Below are 19,298 nucleotides of genomic sequence, written 5' to 3'. Positions count from 1 at the left end.
TTATTTATATAACAATATATTTTACTCTAAAAAAAAAAAAAAGTTCGGCTAAGTCACACAATGTGCATCTTAATTTGGTATCAAATTTGTCATCCGAAGAGAAAATACTAGTAGATCGTAGTGCTGAGTAACAATACATTTTTAATTTTGTTGATGAGAAATGTTAATGAAACATTCTCAAAACTGGGAATCTCTGCGAACTATCTGCCATCTCATATTTTTTTAACTTTATAAAATTGATACCAAAATTAGCGTTAAAAATGTGATATCGTTAACATTTCTATTTGTTATTAGTACAACCCTATAAGGAGGGAAAAGTAATTTGGCTCATATAATAAAATGGGTTACCTTTTGACAATTCTACTTCATGAATGAAGAACTGGAGATTCGCTTATGCCATTTTATCCCTGCGGCAGCCTCTGTAAGCACCTCTCTCTCTCTCACTCTCGAATCCAAGTTGAAGAACCAGAAGAAGATGGGTAGGAGGATCTCCGCCCCTACAACCAGCAAGGGGACGACCCTTATCTTCACCGTGCTCCTCCTTATCTCCTCGTCCCACTGCTTCTACCTCCCTGGCGTTGCTCCTCGCGATTTCCACACTGTAAGCTCTCTTCAAATCTCATTTTCTCTGTTTTCCCTTCGAATTGGCCGACCCTTTGTTTGTTTATCGCTTTAATTGCTTTCTATTTCTTCATTGGTCGCTGCATTGCCGCTGAATCGTTGTCGGTTTGTCTTCGTTTCCACTGAACCAGTGGTGGATCTAGGGTTTTGCGTTTGATTTGTTTTTGCTTTTTTATTAGATCTACGATATGGGTTTTTGGTTTTGGGGTTGGGGTTTGAGCGGGCTGTTTAATCTTGTTGTTGCTTTTAGTTGCTTTAGAGTTAAAGATTGATGTGTGGGTTAATCAAGTGGTTGCTTTTATTTCTAAAGTTTTGGTTTAATTTGGTTTAGTATATTTTTCGGCGTAAAATGATTCTGAGGATCTGTGTGTGGCTGTAGGATTACAGCATTTTTGTGTTTCCTGTGGGTGAAAATATCGAAAATGTTAAAGAGGTCAAAGTTTTAAACTATCGAGAGTAAAATATGGTTGAAAATTATGATCTGATATCAATATCAGGCAAAATTCAGATAATTCGGAAGCAACAAAGGCTTTCAATGCTTCCAAAGAGAGGAACTAGTTAATGTACTGATAGAACATTACATATTTATTTGTTTAATATTTGTGGATAATTTTTTATTTTTCCCAAGCATAATGGGATTTAGAAGTGTGTTTTTAGAGAGTGAAGTAGCAGACGAGATTTGTACACTCTGTGCATCAGAATGCTCAAGCTAAATTTTGTTGTCTACTAATCTTTAACAATGTGGCATGCGTTGGTGATATTTTTGCTAAATTTGATGTTTTCCTGTTGTGTTTGTTGTAATAATGATGCCAGAAAATTCATCAAAGTGTGGCCCATCCATCTGTTGTTGATTATTAGAAATGTTTTTTTTTTTTGGCTTTCAGAGGATCTGATTTTTTCAAGCTCATACAATCATTTTTCATTTCATCAATAATTATGTTTCTGCTCAAATTGTTAGAGAACATTGGGGTCAAGTTCTTTTCTAAACAAATTAAATGTATACACATAGTAGGAACTCATGTGACAGTGCCCTGGCTGTTTCTCCGACATACATGAGTTAAGCCGTCCCCCATGTGCCATATTGTATCTGGCTATAAGTTTTTATTAAAAATGTGATTACAGCTTGTAGCCTGAATGTCGCATTATACACTTTGACTTTGGAACTCTTCTATGTTCCCTTTCCTTGTTTGCTATTTTACTACATAGAATACTAATGTTTTTACTGTGGTTGTCTTCTTTCTGACAGGGAGATGAACTTTCTATCAAAGTGAACAAATTGTCATCTACAAAAACGCAACTCCCGTATGACTATTACTTCTTAAAATATTGTACTCCCCCACAGATTATAAACAGTGCAGAAAATCTGGGGGAGGTTCTCCGTGGTGATCGCATTGAGAATTCTGTATACACTGTGAGTAGTTATATCCGTTTTTCATTTTGGCGACCCAATTAGTAGAGAAGTTTTTGAACCATATTGTTAAGCTCAATCTCATTTATATAACTATGTTTTAAAACCTCTATTTGTAAATTCTTTTCCAGTTCAAAATGAGGGAGGAGCAATCCTGTGTAGTAGCTTGTCGACAAAATCTTAATGCTGAATCTGCAAAAAATTTTAAGGAAAAAATTGAAGATAAGTATCGAGTACAAATGTAAGTAAAAATGTCATTCCTGTATTTTCTAGTTTGTAGTTTCAAGTATTCTCTTCTTTTAATTTTCCAAGTGTCGATCCTTTATGATTTGTCTGCTTTAGTTTTACACTAACTTAATTTCTCTCCCTGGTCATATTCAATTATTATGAAGTCAATGATCATTTGATGTTTCTTATTGGTTTAATTGAGACCTCTGACTTGGACTGCAGGATTTTGGATAACCTTCCAGTTGCTGTTCTCAGACAGAGGCGGGATGGAAGCCCCTCAACAACTTATGAACATGGATTCGGTGTTGGATTCAAAGGAAATTATGCTGGGGTATGCCTTAGAAACTAGTTGCTAATGTTGAAGTAAGACTCATTTATGTTATCTTGTGTTTTATTTGCTATACAGAATAAAGAGGAGAAATATTTTATTAACAACCACTTGAGCTTCCGAGTTATGTATCACAAAGATCCTGAGACTGATTCTGCTCGAATTGTTGGGTTTGAGGTTACTCCAAACAGGTGCTATATCTTTTTTCCTTCTCCCTCTTCCAGTTGACGTTCATTCAGAACAGGCCTTGTATGTTTGAATGATAGAAATACTGTAATGCAGTTAAAACTTGAAAGTAAAAGAAAAGAATCTATGTACATTTCTTGTTTGGTGCATGTTCATTTGACCTCTGCTGATTACATATTTTGTTTTGTGTGGTCAGTTTACTTTTAATTTTGAAGTTAGAGAAAGAAAGTGCGGTATTCTGTTCTAGATTCCTGGAGGGTCTTTCCTTTGTAAAAATCTAGGTCTTTCCACAGAGATGTTTATAAGATCGATTTTTACAATTAGCTGCATATAAATAAGGGTTTAAGAATTCTTATTGCTGAATATTGTTTCTTTTGTGTTCCTTTATGCTGGATGCCATGTAATGGGTTTCTTGGCCAAGTAATGAATTCTTTACTTATATAACCCCTTTTTTTTAACAAGATTCAGTAGGAAGAAACCAAGAGTTCTTGAAAATGATCACTTTCTATTCATTAAGACTGAATAACTTTATTATGATTTTCTTTTTTTCTGATACGCCTCTTTTCAATAGTATCAATCACGAATATAAGGAGTGGAATGGTAATAATACTCAGTTGGTAACATGCAATAAAGACACGAAAAATCTACCACCGGGAAGCAGTGTTCCCCAAGAAGTTGACAAAGATAAGGAGATTGTATTTACATATGACGTCTCCTTTAAGGTACATAATTTTGAACCCTTTGGCTACTTTTCTTTTTTCCATTTTACAAACTTATGAACTTTTCTTTTCTTCATTTCTACAAACTTATGAACTTTGCCTTACCACGCCCCACCCCTCCCTCCCAGGAAAGTGAGATCAAGTGGGCATCTCGGTGGGACACGTACCTTCTCATGAATGACTGATCAGATCCACTGGTTTTCAATTATAAATTCATTGATGATAGTCCTCTTTTTATCTGGTATGGTGGCTATGATCATGATGAGAACTCTATACAGAGATATTGCCAACTATAATCAGCTGGACAGCCAAGATGAGGCTCAAGAAGAAACTGGATGGAAACTTGTTAATGGAGATGTTTTTAGGGCACCAATCAATTCCAATTTACTTTGCGTCTACGTAGGGACAGGGGTTCAGATCCTTGCAATGACACTCGTAACCATGATATTTGCATTGCTGGGCTTCTTGTCTCCTTCCAACCGAGGGGGTCTCATGACTGCCATGGTTCTCTTGTGGGTTTTCATGGGCTTATTTGCTGGTTACTCCTCTGCACGATTGTACAAAATGTTCAAGGGTACAGAGTGGAAGAGGAATACCTTAAAGACTGCCTTTATGTTTCCAGGAATTCTTTTTGCCGTCTTCTTTGTGCTGAATGCTCTAATTTGGGGGGAGAAGTCTTCTGGGGCTGTGCCTTTTGGGACAATGATTGCTTTGGTTTGCCTGTGGTTTGGAATATCAGTGCCCTTGGTCTTTGTGGGTAGTTATTTGGGGTTCAAAAAGCCACCTGTTGAAGACCCTGTAAAGACTAACAAAATTCCTCGGCAGGTGCCAGAGCAGGCATGGTATATGAAACCAGTATTCTCTATACTGATTGGAGGCATTCTTCCATTTGGAGCTGTTTTCATCGAGCTGTTCTTTATCTTGACATCAATTTGGCTGAACCAGTTCTATTACATCTTCGGCTTCCTTTTCATCGTGTTTGTTATCCTTCTGATCACCTGTGCGGAGATAACAATCGTGCTATGCTACTTCCAGTTATGCAGTGAAGACTACCACTGGTGGTGGAGATCTTACCTGACCGCTGGCTCATCTGCTCTCTACCTTCTCCTCTACTCTGCCTTCTACTTCTTTACCAAGTTGGAGATTACAAAGTTTGTTTCGGGCATCCTTTACTTCGGGTACATGCTAATTGTTTCCTATGCTTTCTTCGTCCTGACCGGAACCATTGGTTTCTACGCATGTTTCTGGTTTGTTCGAAAGATCTACTCCTCTGTGAAGATTGACTGATCTGAAGATGCATGTAGGGGTTGAGGGTAAGATAGGAAGAACAGAGCTACACGAGGATAAGAGACTTTCTGAATCGCACCGAAACCTTCTATTTTGTTTATTGTAGATAGAGCTTGAGCAGTATTTTCGTCTACGGTGTCATGAAACTGTACGTGGTAGTTTAAGCTTGTTGCTTCGATACATCGTCGCTACACTTCTACGATTCTGTTATGTTGTACTTGCTTAATTAGTTATTCGTATTGAAGAACTTGAAAGTTACAGAAATACTCTCTTCATCACTGAAACTTGAAACCATAAGTGATACACTGCAGCTCAACAGTTTACACGCTAATTTTGCTTGCACGAAATTAAGAAGAGAGGTATGAGCACTCGATCTAACCATGTACATCCCCGTTCTTTGGGGCTCTTTTAATTGTGTTTTTAGGTCAATATTATTATAATGAATTAAATCATATACGCGTAGGCCGAGAGCTCAAATTTATAAGATGATTGGACGAAGGGAGGCTTGATGGGCCTTTTATTGTTTTAAGAAAAAATGACTGACTTGAAACATCGAGTGATAGAGTTGGACTATCGCTGTTATTTAGCTTTTGTTGAACTTGTCTGTTTCAAAAAAATAGATTAAAAAGTGATATTTTAAAGGTAGTTTTGTCAAATTACTTAATTTTTATTTTTTTAACCCAAACAACTGAGGGGGAAGAGACTTGTCTTGCTGCATATAACTACTACACATATCAACTAGACTAAATTATGTAATTAGTAAATTCGAAACATATAGCAGCTTGGAAAATAGAAACAGATACAACGACCAGAAATAGTTACTGAAATAATATCATTCCATTCAATTTGGAAATGAATCGTACAAAAATAACGAGTTACATCCTCTTCCAGAACTGTGTCGTGTTGCTACAAGAACAAACGAATCTGTACTGCGACTGCTAGTAATCCACTAAAAGGAACTATGTATATCACACGTATGGGACTGACTGAGAGACCAAAGAAGAAGATATTCATCCCCCAATGATCTCTCCTTCCTCCCCTTCTCCGCTGAGAAGGACGTCCTCGTCGAGTCCTTGCAAGTCATATTCTTCGTCCTTGATGTGCAAACCCAACTCCTTGAGAGGGAATCCTTGTCCAACGTTGAGAAAAGGATCTTTGCTGCCACACCCGCACAGCTTCTCAAGTTCCCTGAGATAGTGCTTAGAATCATGATCAAACATCACAGACTTTTGCACACTCGAAATCCTACGCCGAGCTGATTTTCTGAGGCTATCCCTTCTCTTGGTCCTCTGCTCGGGAGGAGAGTCGTGTAGACCTTTTAAGATCTTGTTAGCTTTCGACAAGGTGTCTGAAAAGCGAAGCTTCAGCAACTCAACCCTCCCTTCTCTTGGTCCTCTGCTCTTCTCAGTGACAGTTGCAACAGAATGTCCAGAATGTTCAACAACGAGGGTGGCAATGACAGAGTCATCGTCTTTACCATCGGTGTTTGCAATTGAATGAACCCCAAAAAGCCCTTGACTTTGAATAACCGTAGAAGTAAAAGAAGAAGGAGAACAGGTCTCGGCCTTACCGCCATGTATGTGTTCGGGTGAGAAGAAGGACGAAGACGGCAGAGACGACAAACCCTTGGTCTTGGGCGGTGGCAGAGGACGATGAACTGAGAATTTGGCCATGGTTTCTTCCCACTCCCTGTTAAAGAGATTACTGAGATGTTGGGCGGCTGCGCGGACATAATTCCCTCGAGGGTAATAGATCAAGGCATTCAAGAACACCCGCCTCACATCAGCGGCAAAGGAATCGGCGCTGGAGTAGTAACCCTTCTCCAAGTCGGACTTGATAGTACCTAGATCAATCGGCTTCCGGATGACGTAGAGATAATCCGGCAAATTCGACGCCACAGGATCAACGCGCTTCGAAAATTGCTTCCCATGGCCGTGCTGCATGAGAAGCTGCAAGATTTCAGCACAATGGGCCTTCAATCTGGGGTCCAAGCCCTGCCTCTTTTGCCTCTTCTCGACCCGCCGCCTCTGAAATTCAAAGGGCTCCGACTCTGTCTGCCTGCGCTTTCTCGCAGACCACGCCATAAACCCTAAAATAATCAACCGAAAGAAAACCCTAGAAGAAAAAATGCACGACCGACTTCGCTCGATGTTCACCCTCTCGAACGAAAAACCAAAACCCAGATCACAAAACCCAAAACCCAGAAAGAAAAATCAACCGAAATCGAGCAAACCCTAGATTCCAAAATTCACGACCTGCTTCGCTCGATCGTTACACGTTTTGAATGAAAAACCCCAAAGCCAGAAGTCCCTTAATTACTGGCTCAGTCGTCGTTGCGATTGCAAAGAGACAGAGGGACAGAGAGACAGAGAGACAGAGAGGGAGGCAAGTGAAATCGTTTCACACAAAGAGAAAGAACTCAGAAAGAAGTCGATCGCTGCTTGGTTTTCTGAGAATTTTGGTAGCAACTCAAGGAAAGAATGAGAAATTTCTAATGGGTCTAGGGTTTATACTACTCTTTGTGGCGCCAACGGTCTGCTTTCTTTGGTTTTCAAATGACAAAGTCGGCTGGTAGCTTTCACTCGCTCACTCCACTCACTCCAGTACTCCACTCACTACGCGAAAAACGCCGCTGTCAATGATCATTATTACAACTGTAATTTCCAAATATAAAAAACAAAAGCAAAAAAAGTTGCTCCTATAATCTATATATCTAAATTATCTATTACTAAAATGATAATGTTAGAAATATTATCTATTTTTTATAATTACGTAAACTATATGATGTTTTGTTGATGATTGAATTATTATTAACGCACTTATTTTATATTAGTGACACATCATATGATTTGTAAATATGATCTAAAAAATTAATTCACTACAAAGACAATCTGATCTTTAATCACAAAATAAGATTGTGGAATAGTAATATAATTTTGTCCAAACTAACTTTTTGTTTTTTTATTTAAATTTCCCCCGCATGACGCCATAGCATCTTTAATTTAAAATAAAATAAAATAACCTTTGTTTTTTATCTCTTTTTCTCTCTCACATTTCTCTCCAACTTTTATCCGGTACAAAAAAAAAAAAAAAAAAAAAAAAAAAAAGAAAAAAGGAAGAAGAAGAAGAAGAAAGATAGGATCAGACCAGTTGCACAAGAGGCACCCAAGTCGATTTGAAAAAACTCACGATTGTTATTTCAAATGAGTTTAAACAAAATAATTATTCCCTATTCAATAAAGGGAAAACTAATGAAAATAGATTGAAAACTTTAAGTTTTAACCATAAAGACAAAATAAATGATAAAATGAATAGTACCAGGATTGACATTTTAGTATTAAAATGTAGTTTTTTGTTAAAATGAACAGTATTTCGTTAAAGTTCCCATCAATAATGACTAAAACTTTTAGTAGAATTTGGCATGTAATATATATTGATTTGCCGCTTGTGAATGATAAAAAATTAATAAAATTTGATAATTATATTGATATGATAGCGCAAGGTGGAAATACATACTGCGAGGATGTACAAGGCAATATGACTTAGGGTTCGTTTGGTTGTGCTTTTTAAATGACTGAAAAAGCTTGTAGAGAAAATATTTTTGGGTTCTAAAAGCAGTGTAAGTGCTTTCTACAAGAAACACTAGTTATTTGTTTCTTCTAGGAAGCACTTTAAGTGCTTTTCCAGGATTTACTAGTATTTTTACTAAGTATTGTTTCCAAATTTATTTTCACCAAAAGCTCTTTTAGTAAGTTTAAAAGCACATCCAAACGAGCTCTTAGTTACAAGATTACAAGTCCTAATGCTAATCGGATTTGATTTCTTTATTTCAATTTGCATGCGGTCCAATATTTTAGCTGCTTTTTAGTCAAAATGGTATATTAGATTTGTATAACACATAACGTTGGTCCTTGAGATTTAAAATCAATAAAAGTGGTCCCTGAGATTGTCCACCATCCATTATTTTGGTCATTCCATTAAAAAACTCTATAAGTTGAGGGTACAACACATAACATTGGTCCTTGAGATTTGCATAATACCTAATTTTGGTCCCTGAGATTTGCATAATACATAACTTTAGTCCCTGAGATTGTCCACCATCCATCATTTTGGTCTTTCCATTAAAAAGCTCAAAGACCACTTAACGAAGGTTTTTACTGGAATAACCAAAATAATGGATGATGGACAATCTTAGGGACCACTACTGTGGATTTTAAATCTTAAGAATCAAAATTATATGTTACGAAAATCTTAGAAACCATTTTAACTAAAAAGCTTATTTTAATAGATAAAATTTTAGAATCTATCTTGCTTTTCTGTTTCGAAACTCCTCATTCAATATTATCGCAATACATTCACTCCCTCCCCCCCCTTCCCTAATAATAGTAAAAATAATAAACATGTTTTAATTTATGTTTTTCGCGTAGTGAGTCGAGCCGAGTGGAGTGAGTGAGTGAGCGAGTGAAAGCATGACCAGCCGACCTTATGATTTGAAAAACAAAGATATCGGACCGTTGGCGCCACAAGAGCATATTTACCCTCCTTTCTTGAGAGCAACCCCTAATTTCTCATTCCTTTCCTTGAGTTGCTTACTATAATTCTCAGAAAAACCAACGAGTGCGAGCGAGTTTTCTGACTTCTTTCTCTGTCTGGGTCTGTCTGGAACGCTTTCAGTTGCCTCTCTCTGTCTCTTTGCAATCGCCACTCAACGCATCGACGATCGACTGAGCCAGTGACTTTTAGGGTTCTGGGTTTTCGGTTTTTCGTTCAGCCAGTGGAAAGATCGAGCGAGGCCGCTCCGGAATTTTGGAAACTAGGGTTTGCTTGATTTCGGTTGGCTTTTCTTTCTGGGTTTTGTGATCTGGGTTTTGGCTTTTCGTTCAAGAGGGTGAACATCGACCGAAGCCGGTCGTGAATAGGGTTTTCTTTCGGTTGATGTTTTAGGGTTTTATGGCTTGGTCTGCGAGAAAGCGCGGGCAGATGGAATCGGAATCGGAGCCCTTTGAATTTCAGAGGCGGTGGACCGAGAAGAGGCAAAAGAGGCAGGGCTTGGACCCCAAATTGAAGGCCTGCTGTGCTGAAATCTTGCAGCTTCTGATGCAGCACGGACATGGGAAGCAATTTGCGAAGCGCGTTGATCCTGTGGCGTCGAATTTGCCGGATTATCTCTACGTCATCCGGAAGCCGATTGATCTGGGTACTATCAAGTCCGACTTGGAGAAGGGTTACTACTCCAGCGCCGATTCGTTTGCCGCTGATGTGAGGCGGGTGTTCTTGAATGCCATGATCTATTACCCTCGAGGGAATTATGTCCGCGCAGCCGCCCAGCATCTCAGTAATCTCTTTAACACAAAGTGGGAAGAAACCATGGCCAAATTCTCAGTTCATCGTCCTCTGCCACCGCCAAAGGCCAAGGGTTTGTCGTCTTCACCGACCTTCTCACCTAAACACATACATGGTGGTAAGACCGAGACCTGTTCTCCTTCTTCTTCTACTTCTACGGTTATTCATAGTCGAGGGCTTTTTGGGGTTCATTCAATTGCAAACACCGATGGCAAAGACAATGACTTTGTCATTGCCACTCTCGTTGTTGAACATTCTGGACATTCAGTTGCAACTATCACTGAGAAGAGCAGAGGACCAAGAGAAGGGAGAGTTGAGTTGCTGAAGCTTCGATTTTCAGATACATTGTCGAAAGCTAACAAGATCTTAAAAGGTCCACCTGACACTCCTCCTGAACAGAGGACCAAGAGAAGGGAGGCCCTTAGAAAATCAGCTCGGCGTAGGAGTTCAAGTATGCAAAAGTCTGTGATGTTTGATCATGATTCAAAACACTATCTCAGGGAACTTGAGAAGTTGTGCGGGTGTGGCAGCAAAGATCCTTTCCTCAACATTCTACAAGGATTTCCTCTCAAGGACTTGGGTTTGCACATTAAGGATGAAGAATATGACTTGCAAGGTCTCGACGAGGACGTCTTTCTCAACGGAGATTGGGAGGAAGGCGAGATCACTGGGGGGACATTGGGAGGAAGGAGAGATACATTAATTGATGAATCTCTTCTTCTTCGGCCTCTCAGTCCCGTACATATCTGTACGTAGTTTTCCTTGAGATGTTAGTTACAATTTCCACTCATTTCCATTCAATTTGTTTCTAGTCCCCTTTAGTGGATTACACGCAGTCGAACTACATATTCGTTTATTCTTGCAGCAGCATGGTTCTGGAAGAGGATGTAACTCCTTTTTGTACAATGCTTTCCAACATGAATATATAATGATATTATTTCAGTCACTATTTCTGCTCGTTCTGTTTTCTATATCTGTTTTTGTTTTCCATGCAGCTGTGTTCTGTTTCAAAGTGGAATGACTCCATAATTTGAATTCAGTTTGGAATGATTATTAGTTTGCTGTGCATTATGGGCAATTAGAGTGGTCTCATTAGTTTCTTTACTGTCAGTACGTGTGAGCGTTTCCTATGAAATCTTCTAGGGACTGTGATGATTTTCGTCTTTTGGATACGCCTTCATGTATGAGTTTGCAGACTTTCCTAGTTGATGCTCTAAATTTCTATGTTTTTTGGGCATCATTTATTGCTTCCACATTTGTTTTTCCTTTATTCAGTTTCTTTAATGTCAATACAGCTCCTATTACTAATTACAATGTGTGAGCATTTCCTATGAACTTCATGGGAATGTGATGATTTTGTATATAACAGATGCTTTTTCAGCAGGCTTTCATCGAACAATTTCATTTGTCCATTCTGTGTTGAAGCTTTCACTTGCAAGTTTATATGCATTAGGACTTTCCTAGACAAATCTCTGCAATGATGCTTTATATGTAGTTTCCTAAACCCTTTTTCCCTGTATAAGATTGTCATTGCAACGTACTGTTTGCAATCATAGAACTGACCGGTAGAAGAAGAAGCGACGTTGAATGGACATATGCATATTAGTGTATTTAATAGCCAAGTTTGCCAACTGGAATTTGCCAAGAGGAAAATCGACTCGAGTTTCTCTTATAAACTTTGGTATCTATTTTCGGTTTGATTTGGATAGTAATCGACTTCTTGTCACTGAGATAACCTATAGGCTTGTGTATTCAAATTGAAGTCGGGAGCATCTGCTGCATGACAAAGCAGATTTGTGTCATCGTATAAATTTGTGTCATCATGTCATTCATTTATATGCCCGCCGTGCGCTCTCTTAAAAACAGTTAGTAAACTTTGCAAAGAAACAACGCAGCTGTCGAGATTTGATCATGATACCGTTTATCTAAGAGAGGTTTAACGATGAAATAAGTACTACATATTATTACCAGTGGGAACTTTCTTACAACGACAAAGCAATGAAATAATTGCTTACCAAGTTACATAACAATTGAAATATTTAAATTACTTGGAAACCGGATGCTTCCATACTGCTAACTACATTTGCACACGGACTCGATTAGCATCATCTCGATGTGCTTCCGATCCCCTCGTTGATTCCACATTTCTCGTAGCAAGCAGGGTGGATCAAAACGGAGGACAGTATATACTTACAGCTTCTCCACAATCAATCGCAAACTGTATAGGCTTTCAACCAAGTGGTGTGTTGTATGTTTCTACAACTTCACCTTGGAAAAGCCGAAAAATGAATTGACCGAATGGGGTTGCACTGACCTTTTTTAACTTAGCCAGATATAAGTAATTGAAATTGCTTAATTGGTGTGTGTAAATAAATCAATATCGGACCTTCATCAGTTTACTTGAGAGATTGAGAATCATTAGCTGCAAATGGCCTCCACGGAGAGTTTCTTCATTACACTTGGACATGGATCGCCTCCGAAATTCTCAGGTGCTACAGTTACCGAGCATGAGTTCTGTCCGATACAACTCTGCAAGAGTAAAGTCCTTTAACATGTAAGCAAGATACGAAAAGGTGAGGAAAGAGTGAAAATGCTAGGTGTTAGTTGTGCAAGATAGTGAAATACCCTTTGAAAAGCGTCATACGAGTTGTGGGCATGACAGGCTCCCTCACGGAAGCTTCCACAAGCGCCTTCCGGCGTTCCAAAACTAGCAAACTTTATTGATGATATTTTCTGTCCAGGGCCACATGACAAATGGGCTTTAGGCCTTACCGGTTTCTTCACCTTGCCTGAGGCTTGCATTTGATAACTCATAAGATTTGGTTGCCACTCATAAATATCAGCACATATGCTATCTACTTCCCTTCTCACCAAAAATATCCCATTCGGATCTCCTCCCCACTCTTCTAATACAACCAACAAATTGCCTGTTGGGTTTAGCCACGACCGAGGAACATGATACCTGAAATTATTAACAGTTACCAGTTTGTAAGTTACCTGTACGTAAGCATAACTGGAGCTTGAAATCAAGTTTATTTGATTTGACATACCATCTCTGGGAAGCCTGTCCACAGTTACTTAAGCATTTTTTCTCATTGTACGTCCCAGCATAGTTACAGGCGCCACAATTACCAGATGCTGTATATGCAGGCCAGTAGCGGCCAATACTTCTGCCATTTATCCATACTTGACCTTTGCCCATGCTGATCATATCTAGAGCCAATGGTGAATTTCCAGCTGGTTCATTGAAGGTTGTCTAGAATCGTGACAAGGACACATATAAGTAATGTTTTGACACAAGCTCGGGCAGAAGTTTTATATATTGTCACCTCAGGAAACTAACAAATTAATAAGGTTTAGTTGAAGTTTGATCTACTCACTTTGAACCATGTCAGAGGCTGCTTTCTTGTGACATATGACCCCTGAATCCACTCGACTGAGGAACTCCCACTGAGCGAATGAAGACTCAGGGCTTCTCCTTTAAGCCCAACCTGATTGAGGATATACCATTCAATGAATATTTCACATGTCAGTGCACAAAGAGAAGGCAAGGTCAAAAGCAAAAGCATACCTTGTAAGACCATTTCTGCCATGACAAGTCCCTCCTTCCCTCATTCAGACCATTTAATATGACTGGGCCAAGAACACCAGCATTCCAAGTCTCAAAATGTGGACCAACATTCTGCACGCACATAACAGCAAACTCAGTCAAAATGCTTCGGCTATGTGTGCAAGTGCGTACGTGTGCGCACGTGTGTGTGTGAGAGAGAGAACAAACCGGGAGGCCAACAGCAATGCTTAGAAGTGCAATCTGGTTGATACCAGCTCTCAAATTCACACCTTGACTAAATGTTAGTTTTGGGAATTCTAGACTTCCGTAAGAAGTTCCTGCGGAAAAGAAATCAACAATAAAAGGTTATGGGCGGAATCAATAACAAAATGATCAATTAGCCCTTTCCAAAAAATATAACATCGACTATGGTATATTCAAGGGTGAAACATAGAATTTATAATTTAAACTAATACTTCAAACTGTGTTGTAACACATAGATTATATTTCAGTGTTTCACTTAACAAAGTCCAAGCAGTTTACTGCTAGTAATTATGGAAATGGACCACTTTGTTAAATTTGCTTGACCAGAAACATGCTGCATACCTGCAAGTTGACCATTGATGAAAACACGCAAAGCATGGCCAGCTGATAAGACAGTGAGTTCAGGATACTTTCCGCTTCTCAAAAATTCCTCATTGGGATCGATATTAACACTGGAAAGGGAAGAGAGTAAGATTGATATTTCATAATAAATCTGTCAGATGTTTTTCCTTCAGACAAAATATTCATGAAAAAAAGACTGAATGGGTATATGTTACTCACTCTGTTATGTACCACAGATAATCAGAGGAATCTCTAGTGGTATTTATCTGCTCCAACAACCCGGCTGTGGTAAATGTAGTGTCACCGTAAGAGGCAGCCTCATCAGGGTACGACTGCCAAGAGAATCCTCCGTGAAGAGGAACACGAGGCATCTTCATTAGTGCACTCTGCGCACCAACCTGTACACAGATATTGTTGAAACATAAGTTTTATTGTCTGAACTCCACGAGGGGGAAATCTAGAACAGATATCTTATATTTCTTTACATGAAGGAATATATGAAGAGCCAAACTGCAAACATATAAATCGTGAATATCTGTTATAATTGACTCTTGCTAGAAGTGTTTCAGCAAGGTAACATTCATATACTCACTCTTGCGGTATTATAAACAGTGTTCTTGCAGTCGGGAAGAATGCTAATAGACCAAGGAGGTAGGTTGTAATGCATATTTCCAAATGCCACTTTCGCAAATGATCTTGGGTTGTAATTTGCAAGAAATGCAGAACAAGCTCCAGAATTTGATTTGAAAACATGAGCCTGTATGATTACAGGTAACATGTTAGTTACCATCCAAAACAATATGAAGAAAACCAAAATAAGTGAGAATCTTAAGTAGTTAACCTCTTGAAATCTGCCAAGTGATTGTACAGTGGGATCCGCAGAAACTAGAGCTGGTTCACACAGTTTTATTGCTCTGTGCAGATCTTTCAGATGGCCCCATTTAGGTTGCCTCAATAGACCTGCATAAAGAAATAGGCAGCACTTTTCATATTCAAGCAAAAATATGGAACCTTACAAATTTATTTAAGCTGTTTTTAAACTTGCGACTACTTTAGGGACAGCAGATGCTAGTAGCTACCAGAGAAATGAAGGTTAGTTTAGATGTCATGAGATTCATCATTTCTCAGAGAAAGGCCCAAGAAACCTTATGCGGCAGTCACAGCCTTTATACAGGGAGAAAGCGGGAACTTAATGATAGAATTTCGATGAGAGAATCTACACTGCTTGCAGTCACTTTTTGGTGAATAAATCTCTTGTTATCAGATGTGGTAGGACACTATCATTACTATACTGAAATGCAAAATCTTGGCTCATGTCGTATGGTGAAAGTGACACAAGCATGCACTTGGCTGACACGACAAAGGGTGCTTGGTGACAATATGATACGTCTACGGTCTACCACAGAGAACCAAGAATTTAAAGTTTTAATTCCAGCCTTTTCTTACTATAGAAGAAATGAAGGAAAACAATAAATATTGCCTACTTAAGGTCTATATCAGACTGCAAAAAGTCAAAATGTTTAACAACTTCTAGAACTCAAATCCTTTGCACATACCGTATTCATCAAGAGGAGCATCATAATCATAACTAGTAGCAATGAAAGGACCTCCAGCAGTTCGGCCAAAATTTGTTCCTCCGTGGTACTGGAATCATAAGACATGCAAAATTACATTTTTTTAACATTTTCAGAAATGCGGTTTCATTAGAAACCCTCTAGAAAATAACCTTACCATATAATAATTAATGAATGATCCACCCTTCTGAATAAACCTCGCAACTGAGAAAGCTAAATCCTCAGCCGGTCGGTAAGGAACTGCACCTCCAAACTCAGTATACCTGCAGAATAAAACAGGGCAAGTATAATCAGAAGATATCCACAGGCAGTTTATTATATATAAGCCTAGTTTAGGTGGTACAGAATCTGGAATTGGTTCTATTACAGGAGACAAGCACGAAAACTTACCAGCCAGTCCAGGCTTCTGTCCACATCTTTGGTTTATATGCCTTGTTCGGAGAGAAGTAGTCACAGTAGAAGCCATTGCAGGCATTAATCTGTAGAGGTAAAATAATTATTAACAAGGGATAACAAGTCACACTAAGACAAATGACAAAACATATACTTAATAGCAGAAACGTTCAACAAAAATATCGAGTTGCAAATCAGGCTACAGATCAAACACATTTCCAGGAACTCAATGATAAAAAAAAGACTTTCGGTAATTTTAGCTAGAGCACCAGTGGCACCAACCCAAGATGAAAAGGCCATCAGTACAATTAAACATAAGGCATGGCCACCGTTCAATCATTACAAAAAAGGCCACACGAGAGAGAGAGAGAGAGAGAGAGAGAGAGAGAGAGATAAAGTGAAAGAAAGCACAGCTTAGCCATGTGCAATGAGGTATCATTATTCATGTAAACCATGACCAACTTGGAGTCAAGACACTATTTAGTAGCAAACCCCACAAAGAAAAAGGGAACATAACATGATAACCATCCACAAATATACTCCAGAACATGACAAGGAACTCTTACAATAGGATCAGGGGCATCATCTTGTTTGCACATCACCCATGGGACACCCGTGCCGAGCCCCAAAGCCATCTGAGCTGCCCAGTCAGTGTACTGTTTACCGGGTGCACCGAGTTCATACTCCATCGGTCCATACTCATTTTCAATCTGTCACACAAAAGTTACTCCTCAGTTTACAATCTCCATTCATCAAATTGTATGAGAAAACTTGAGCAAAAAAATTTCTAGGAAAAAAAAAAAAAAAAAAGTAGCAGATTGGATTCAATACAATAATGGTGTAGTTTGGCTACCTGGGACATAATTATAGGACCACCTTGAGTCTGGAACAACCTTTCTGCTTTCATCATATTTACAATCTTGGTTGTGAATCTTTGCATTTGATTCTTCAAAATGGTAATTCAGAAAACAAATTAAATCGGTGAAAAAAAAAAATCAAATATATTTAATGAAAAAAAAAAAAAAAAAAGAGACGGAATTGCAATGCCAAACCTTGAAGGGACCATTATCTGTTCTGAATTGGATACCAGGAATGTACTTCAGCCAAACAGGAAACCCCCTGGAAAATGAAGCAATAAATTCTGCTTAGAATCTCAGAACATTAAGCTGGACTGAGAATAGGCATCTTGCCATTTTTAGAAATTACATAATTATTATTACCCAAAGTTCCATTCAGCACAAACATAAGGACCAATCCTGAGATGAACATATAGGCCTGCCTGCTGAACCAGCTTGATAAACTTGACCAAATCATAGTTGTCTTCAAAATAATACTGCAAAATAATTAAAAATTAAAAAAATTAAGGAAAAATTGTAATATGTAATTTGCATTCCGAGATAGAAAGCATTCAAAAGCAGAAGGGTGCCACTATCAATTACTTTGCCAGGTGAAGGTTCATGCCCATTCCAGAAAACATAAGTCTGAATCACATCCAGACCTCCTTCCTTTGCTTTCTGAATAAGATCTGGCCACATCTGCAAAAACCCAAAAAATAAAATAAATTAAAATAAAATAAATAAAAAACCAACACTTACAATACAGCAAAGAAAAAAAAAAACCAAAAAAAATTAAATTTAACAAAGATGAAAAAACAGAGTTGCCCAGATGGAGAAAAGCAATTTAGAACAGAAAGAAAATGAAAAGACAGAAACTTGGAGCTACCCAGCAAACACATTTGGTGAAAAATACCTCAGGGGAACTTCTTGGGTAGTGAATAGATCCAGAAATGAGGATCTTTCTCTGTCCATTAATCACAATGGCCTTGGAATCATATGAAACAGAAGCTCTCACAGAACCAACCCATGAACCCAGCAACACGAGCAGCAGCACAGCCACATTCCACATTACAAGCCTCAAAAAACCCATAAAAACATAAATTTTGGAAAATTTTAAGCTTTATGTATTTTTTTTTTTCAAGCCTTGAGCTCTCCACCACCACCACCCAAAGCAATGGCCTTTTTGGTGTAAATATTCTTTCTCTGTATCTCTGCTCACTTTATTATATGCTTATTTGGGTGACTCAGAGAGAGACAAAGAAAACCCAGCTGGGTTTGTCTTCTTTTTTCCTTTTGTGTGAGATTTCTCTTTATTTTCTTTCTAGGGAAAAGAATGGGAGAGAAAATAAAAATCAAGTGTTTATCGAGCTGGGATTTCAGACTGGTGTAAGTAGCATTCAGTGTGAAACTGTGAAATAATGGGGTTTTCTTTGGAGTGCACAAATGAAGTGCTTTGTAGCTGGTTTTAAACAATGGAGTATAGAGGCTGAGAAAGTGATAGTGGGTCCCACTTGAACGCCTTTGGACCCCACAATTTTACCCTCGCTCTCACTATTCCCTAACTCGAAACTTTATTATCCAACTATTCCCTAACTCTGGAACTTTCTTATCTCATGTATCATTTGAGTATTCTTTCTTAATTTGCAAGAAATTAGGGATGTTTGATATGTTCAGGGTAACTAATACATCCGAGATTTGGTCGAAAATTTAGTAGTTAAAATTTTGATCGAAAAATATGGCTAGTATTTCTTCTTTTATACAACTGAAAGTCCATCAAAGGAATTTAAATTGTAAAAAGAAAAATTCAAACTCAGATGTGAAAGCACGCAACTCTCTTTTATAAAACTGAAAGTCTATCAAAGGAATTTAAATTGTAAAAAGAAAAATTCAAACTCAGATGTGAAAGCACACAACTGTAACTAATTTAGCTTTACTCTTGACGACAAGTATTTTTTTAACAAACGATGTTAACTACACCAAGAGGATAAAGGAGTGGACTAAGCCACAATAAGTTAGTATAATATGGTTAAATTTGTCTTTATTCTAACTCTTGACGGCAAGTATGAGTATTAGAACACTGTATAAAAAAAATTAAAAAAAAAAGAGTTAAAAGGTGTGTTTGGCTGCTAATTGTAGGGGCGTTAGGTTTTTAATGACACAAAGATTCTCAACTCAATCCCGAAACGGTTTGCTTCCCCTTTTATCGGCCGATACATTTG

The 19,298-nt window shown here is 38.3% G+C and overlaps 3 protein-coding genes across 3 annotated transcripts; 2 read left to right on the top strand and 1 right to left on the bottom strand.

Annotated features, from left to right (window-relative positions):
• The first annotated feature begins 352 nt into the window (after positions 1-352).
• Positions 353-5,041, top strand: LOC103933134 (transmembrane 9 superfamily member 7-like). Its single transcript, XM_009342788.3, is given in 8 exon segments — positions 353-601; positions 1,868-2,032; positions 2,161-2,270; positions 2,480-2,588; positions 2,664-2,776; positions 3,343-3,493; positions 3,619-3,672; positions 3,674-5,041. Coding segments are annotated over 8 exon segments (2,040 nt in total). The 5' UTR covers positions 353-367; the 3' UTR covers positions 4,778-5,041.
• A 4,716-nt stretch (positions 5,042-9,757) lies between these two features.
• Positions 9,758-11,154, top strand: LOC103957187 (bromodomain-containing protein 2-like). Its single transcript, XM_009369299.2, has 2 exons — positions 9,758-10,858; positions 11,116-11,154. The coding sequence occupies exons 1-2, from the start codon at positions 9,758-9,760 to the stop codon at positions 11,152-11,154; spliced, it is 1,140 nt and encodes a 379-aa protein (XP_009367574.2).
• Positions 11,155-12,061: 907 nt separating this feature from the next.
• On the bottom strand, positions 12,062-18,514 carry LOC103957168 (beta-galactosidase 1). The gene is made up of 19 exons (XM_009369277.3): positions 17,993-18,514; positions 17,683-17,778; positions 17,464-17,576; positions 17,296-17,362; positions 17,097-17,189; positions 16,810-16,953; positions 16,241-16,329; positions 16,008-16,113; positions 15,833-15,920; positions 15,118-15,236; positions 14,869-15,033; positions 14,496-14,674; positions 14,277-14,386; positions 13,899-14,008; positions 13,692-13,802; positions 13,501-13,611; positions 13,171-13,376; positions 12,746-13,082; positions 12,062-12,649 (listed from the first exon to the last, which is right to left on the bottom strand). Exons 1-19 carry the CDS (start codon positions 18,167-18,169, stop codon positions 12,539-12,541), a joined length of 2,532 nt encoding a protein of 843 aa, XP_009367552.1. The 5' UTR covers positions 18,170-18,514; the 3' UTR covers positions 12,062-12,538.
• Between the last annotated feature and the right edge of the window lie 784 nt (positions 18,515-19,298).

Source organism: the organism of the source record quoted next, unplaced genomic scaffold, assembly GCF_019419815.1.
Source record: "Pyrus x bretschneideri cultivar Hongxiangsu unplaced genomic scaffold, Pyrus_bretschneideri_v1 Contig26, whole genome shotgun sequence".
In the NCBI taxonomy this organism is placed as follows: Eukaryota; Viridiplantae; Streptophyta; class Magnoliopsida; order Rosales; family Rosaceae; genus Pyrus; species Pyrus x bretschneideri.
Note: the sequence above shows the minus strand (reverse complement) of the source record. Positions and strands in the feature narration are given on the sequence as shown.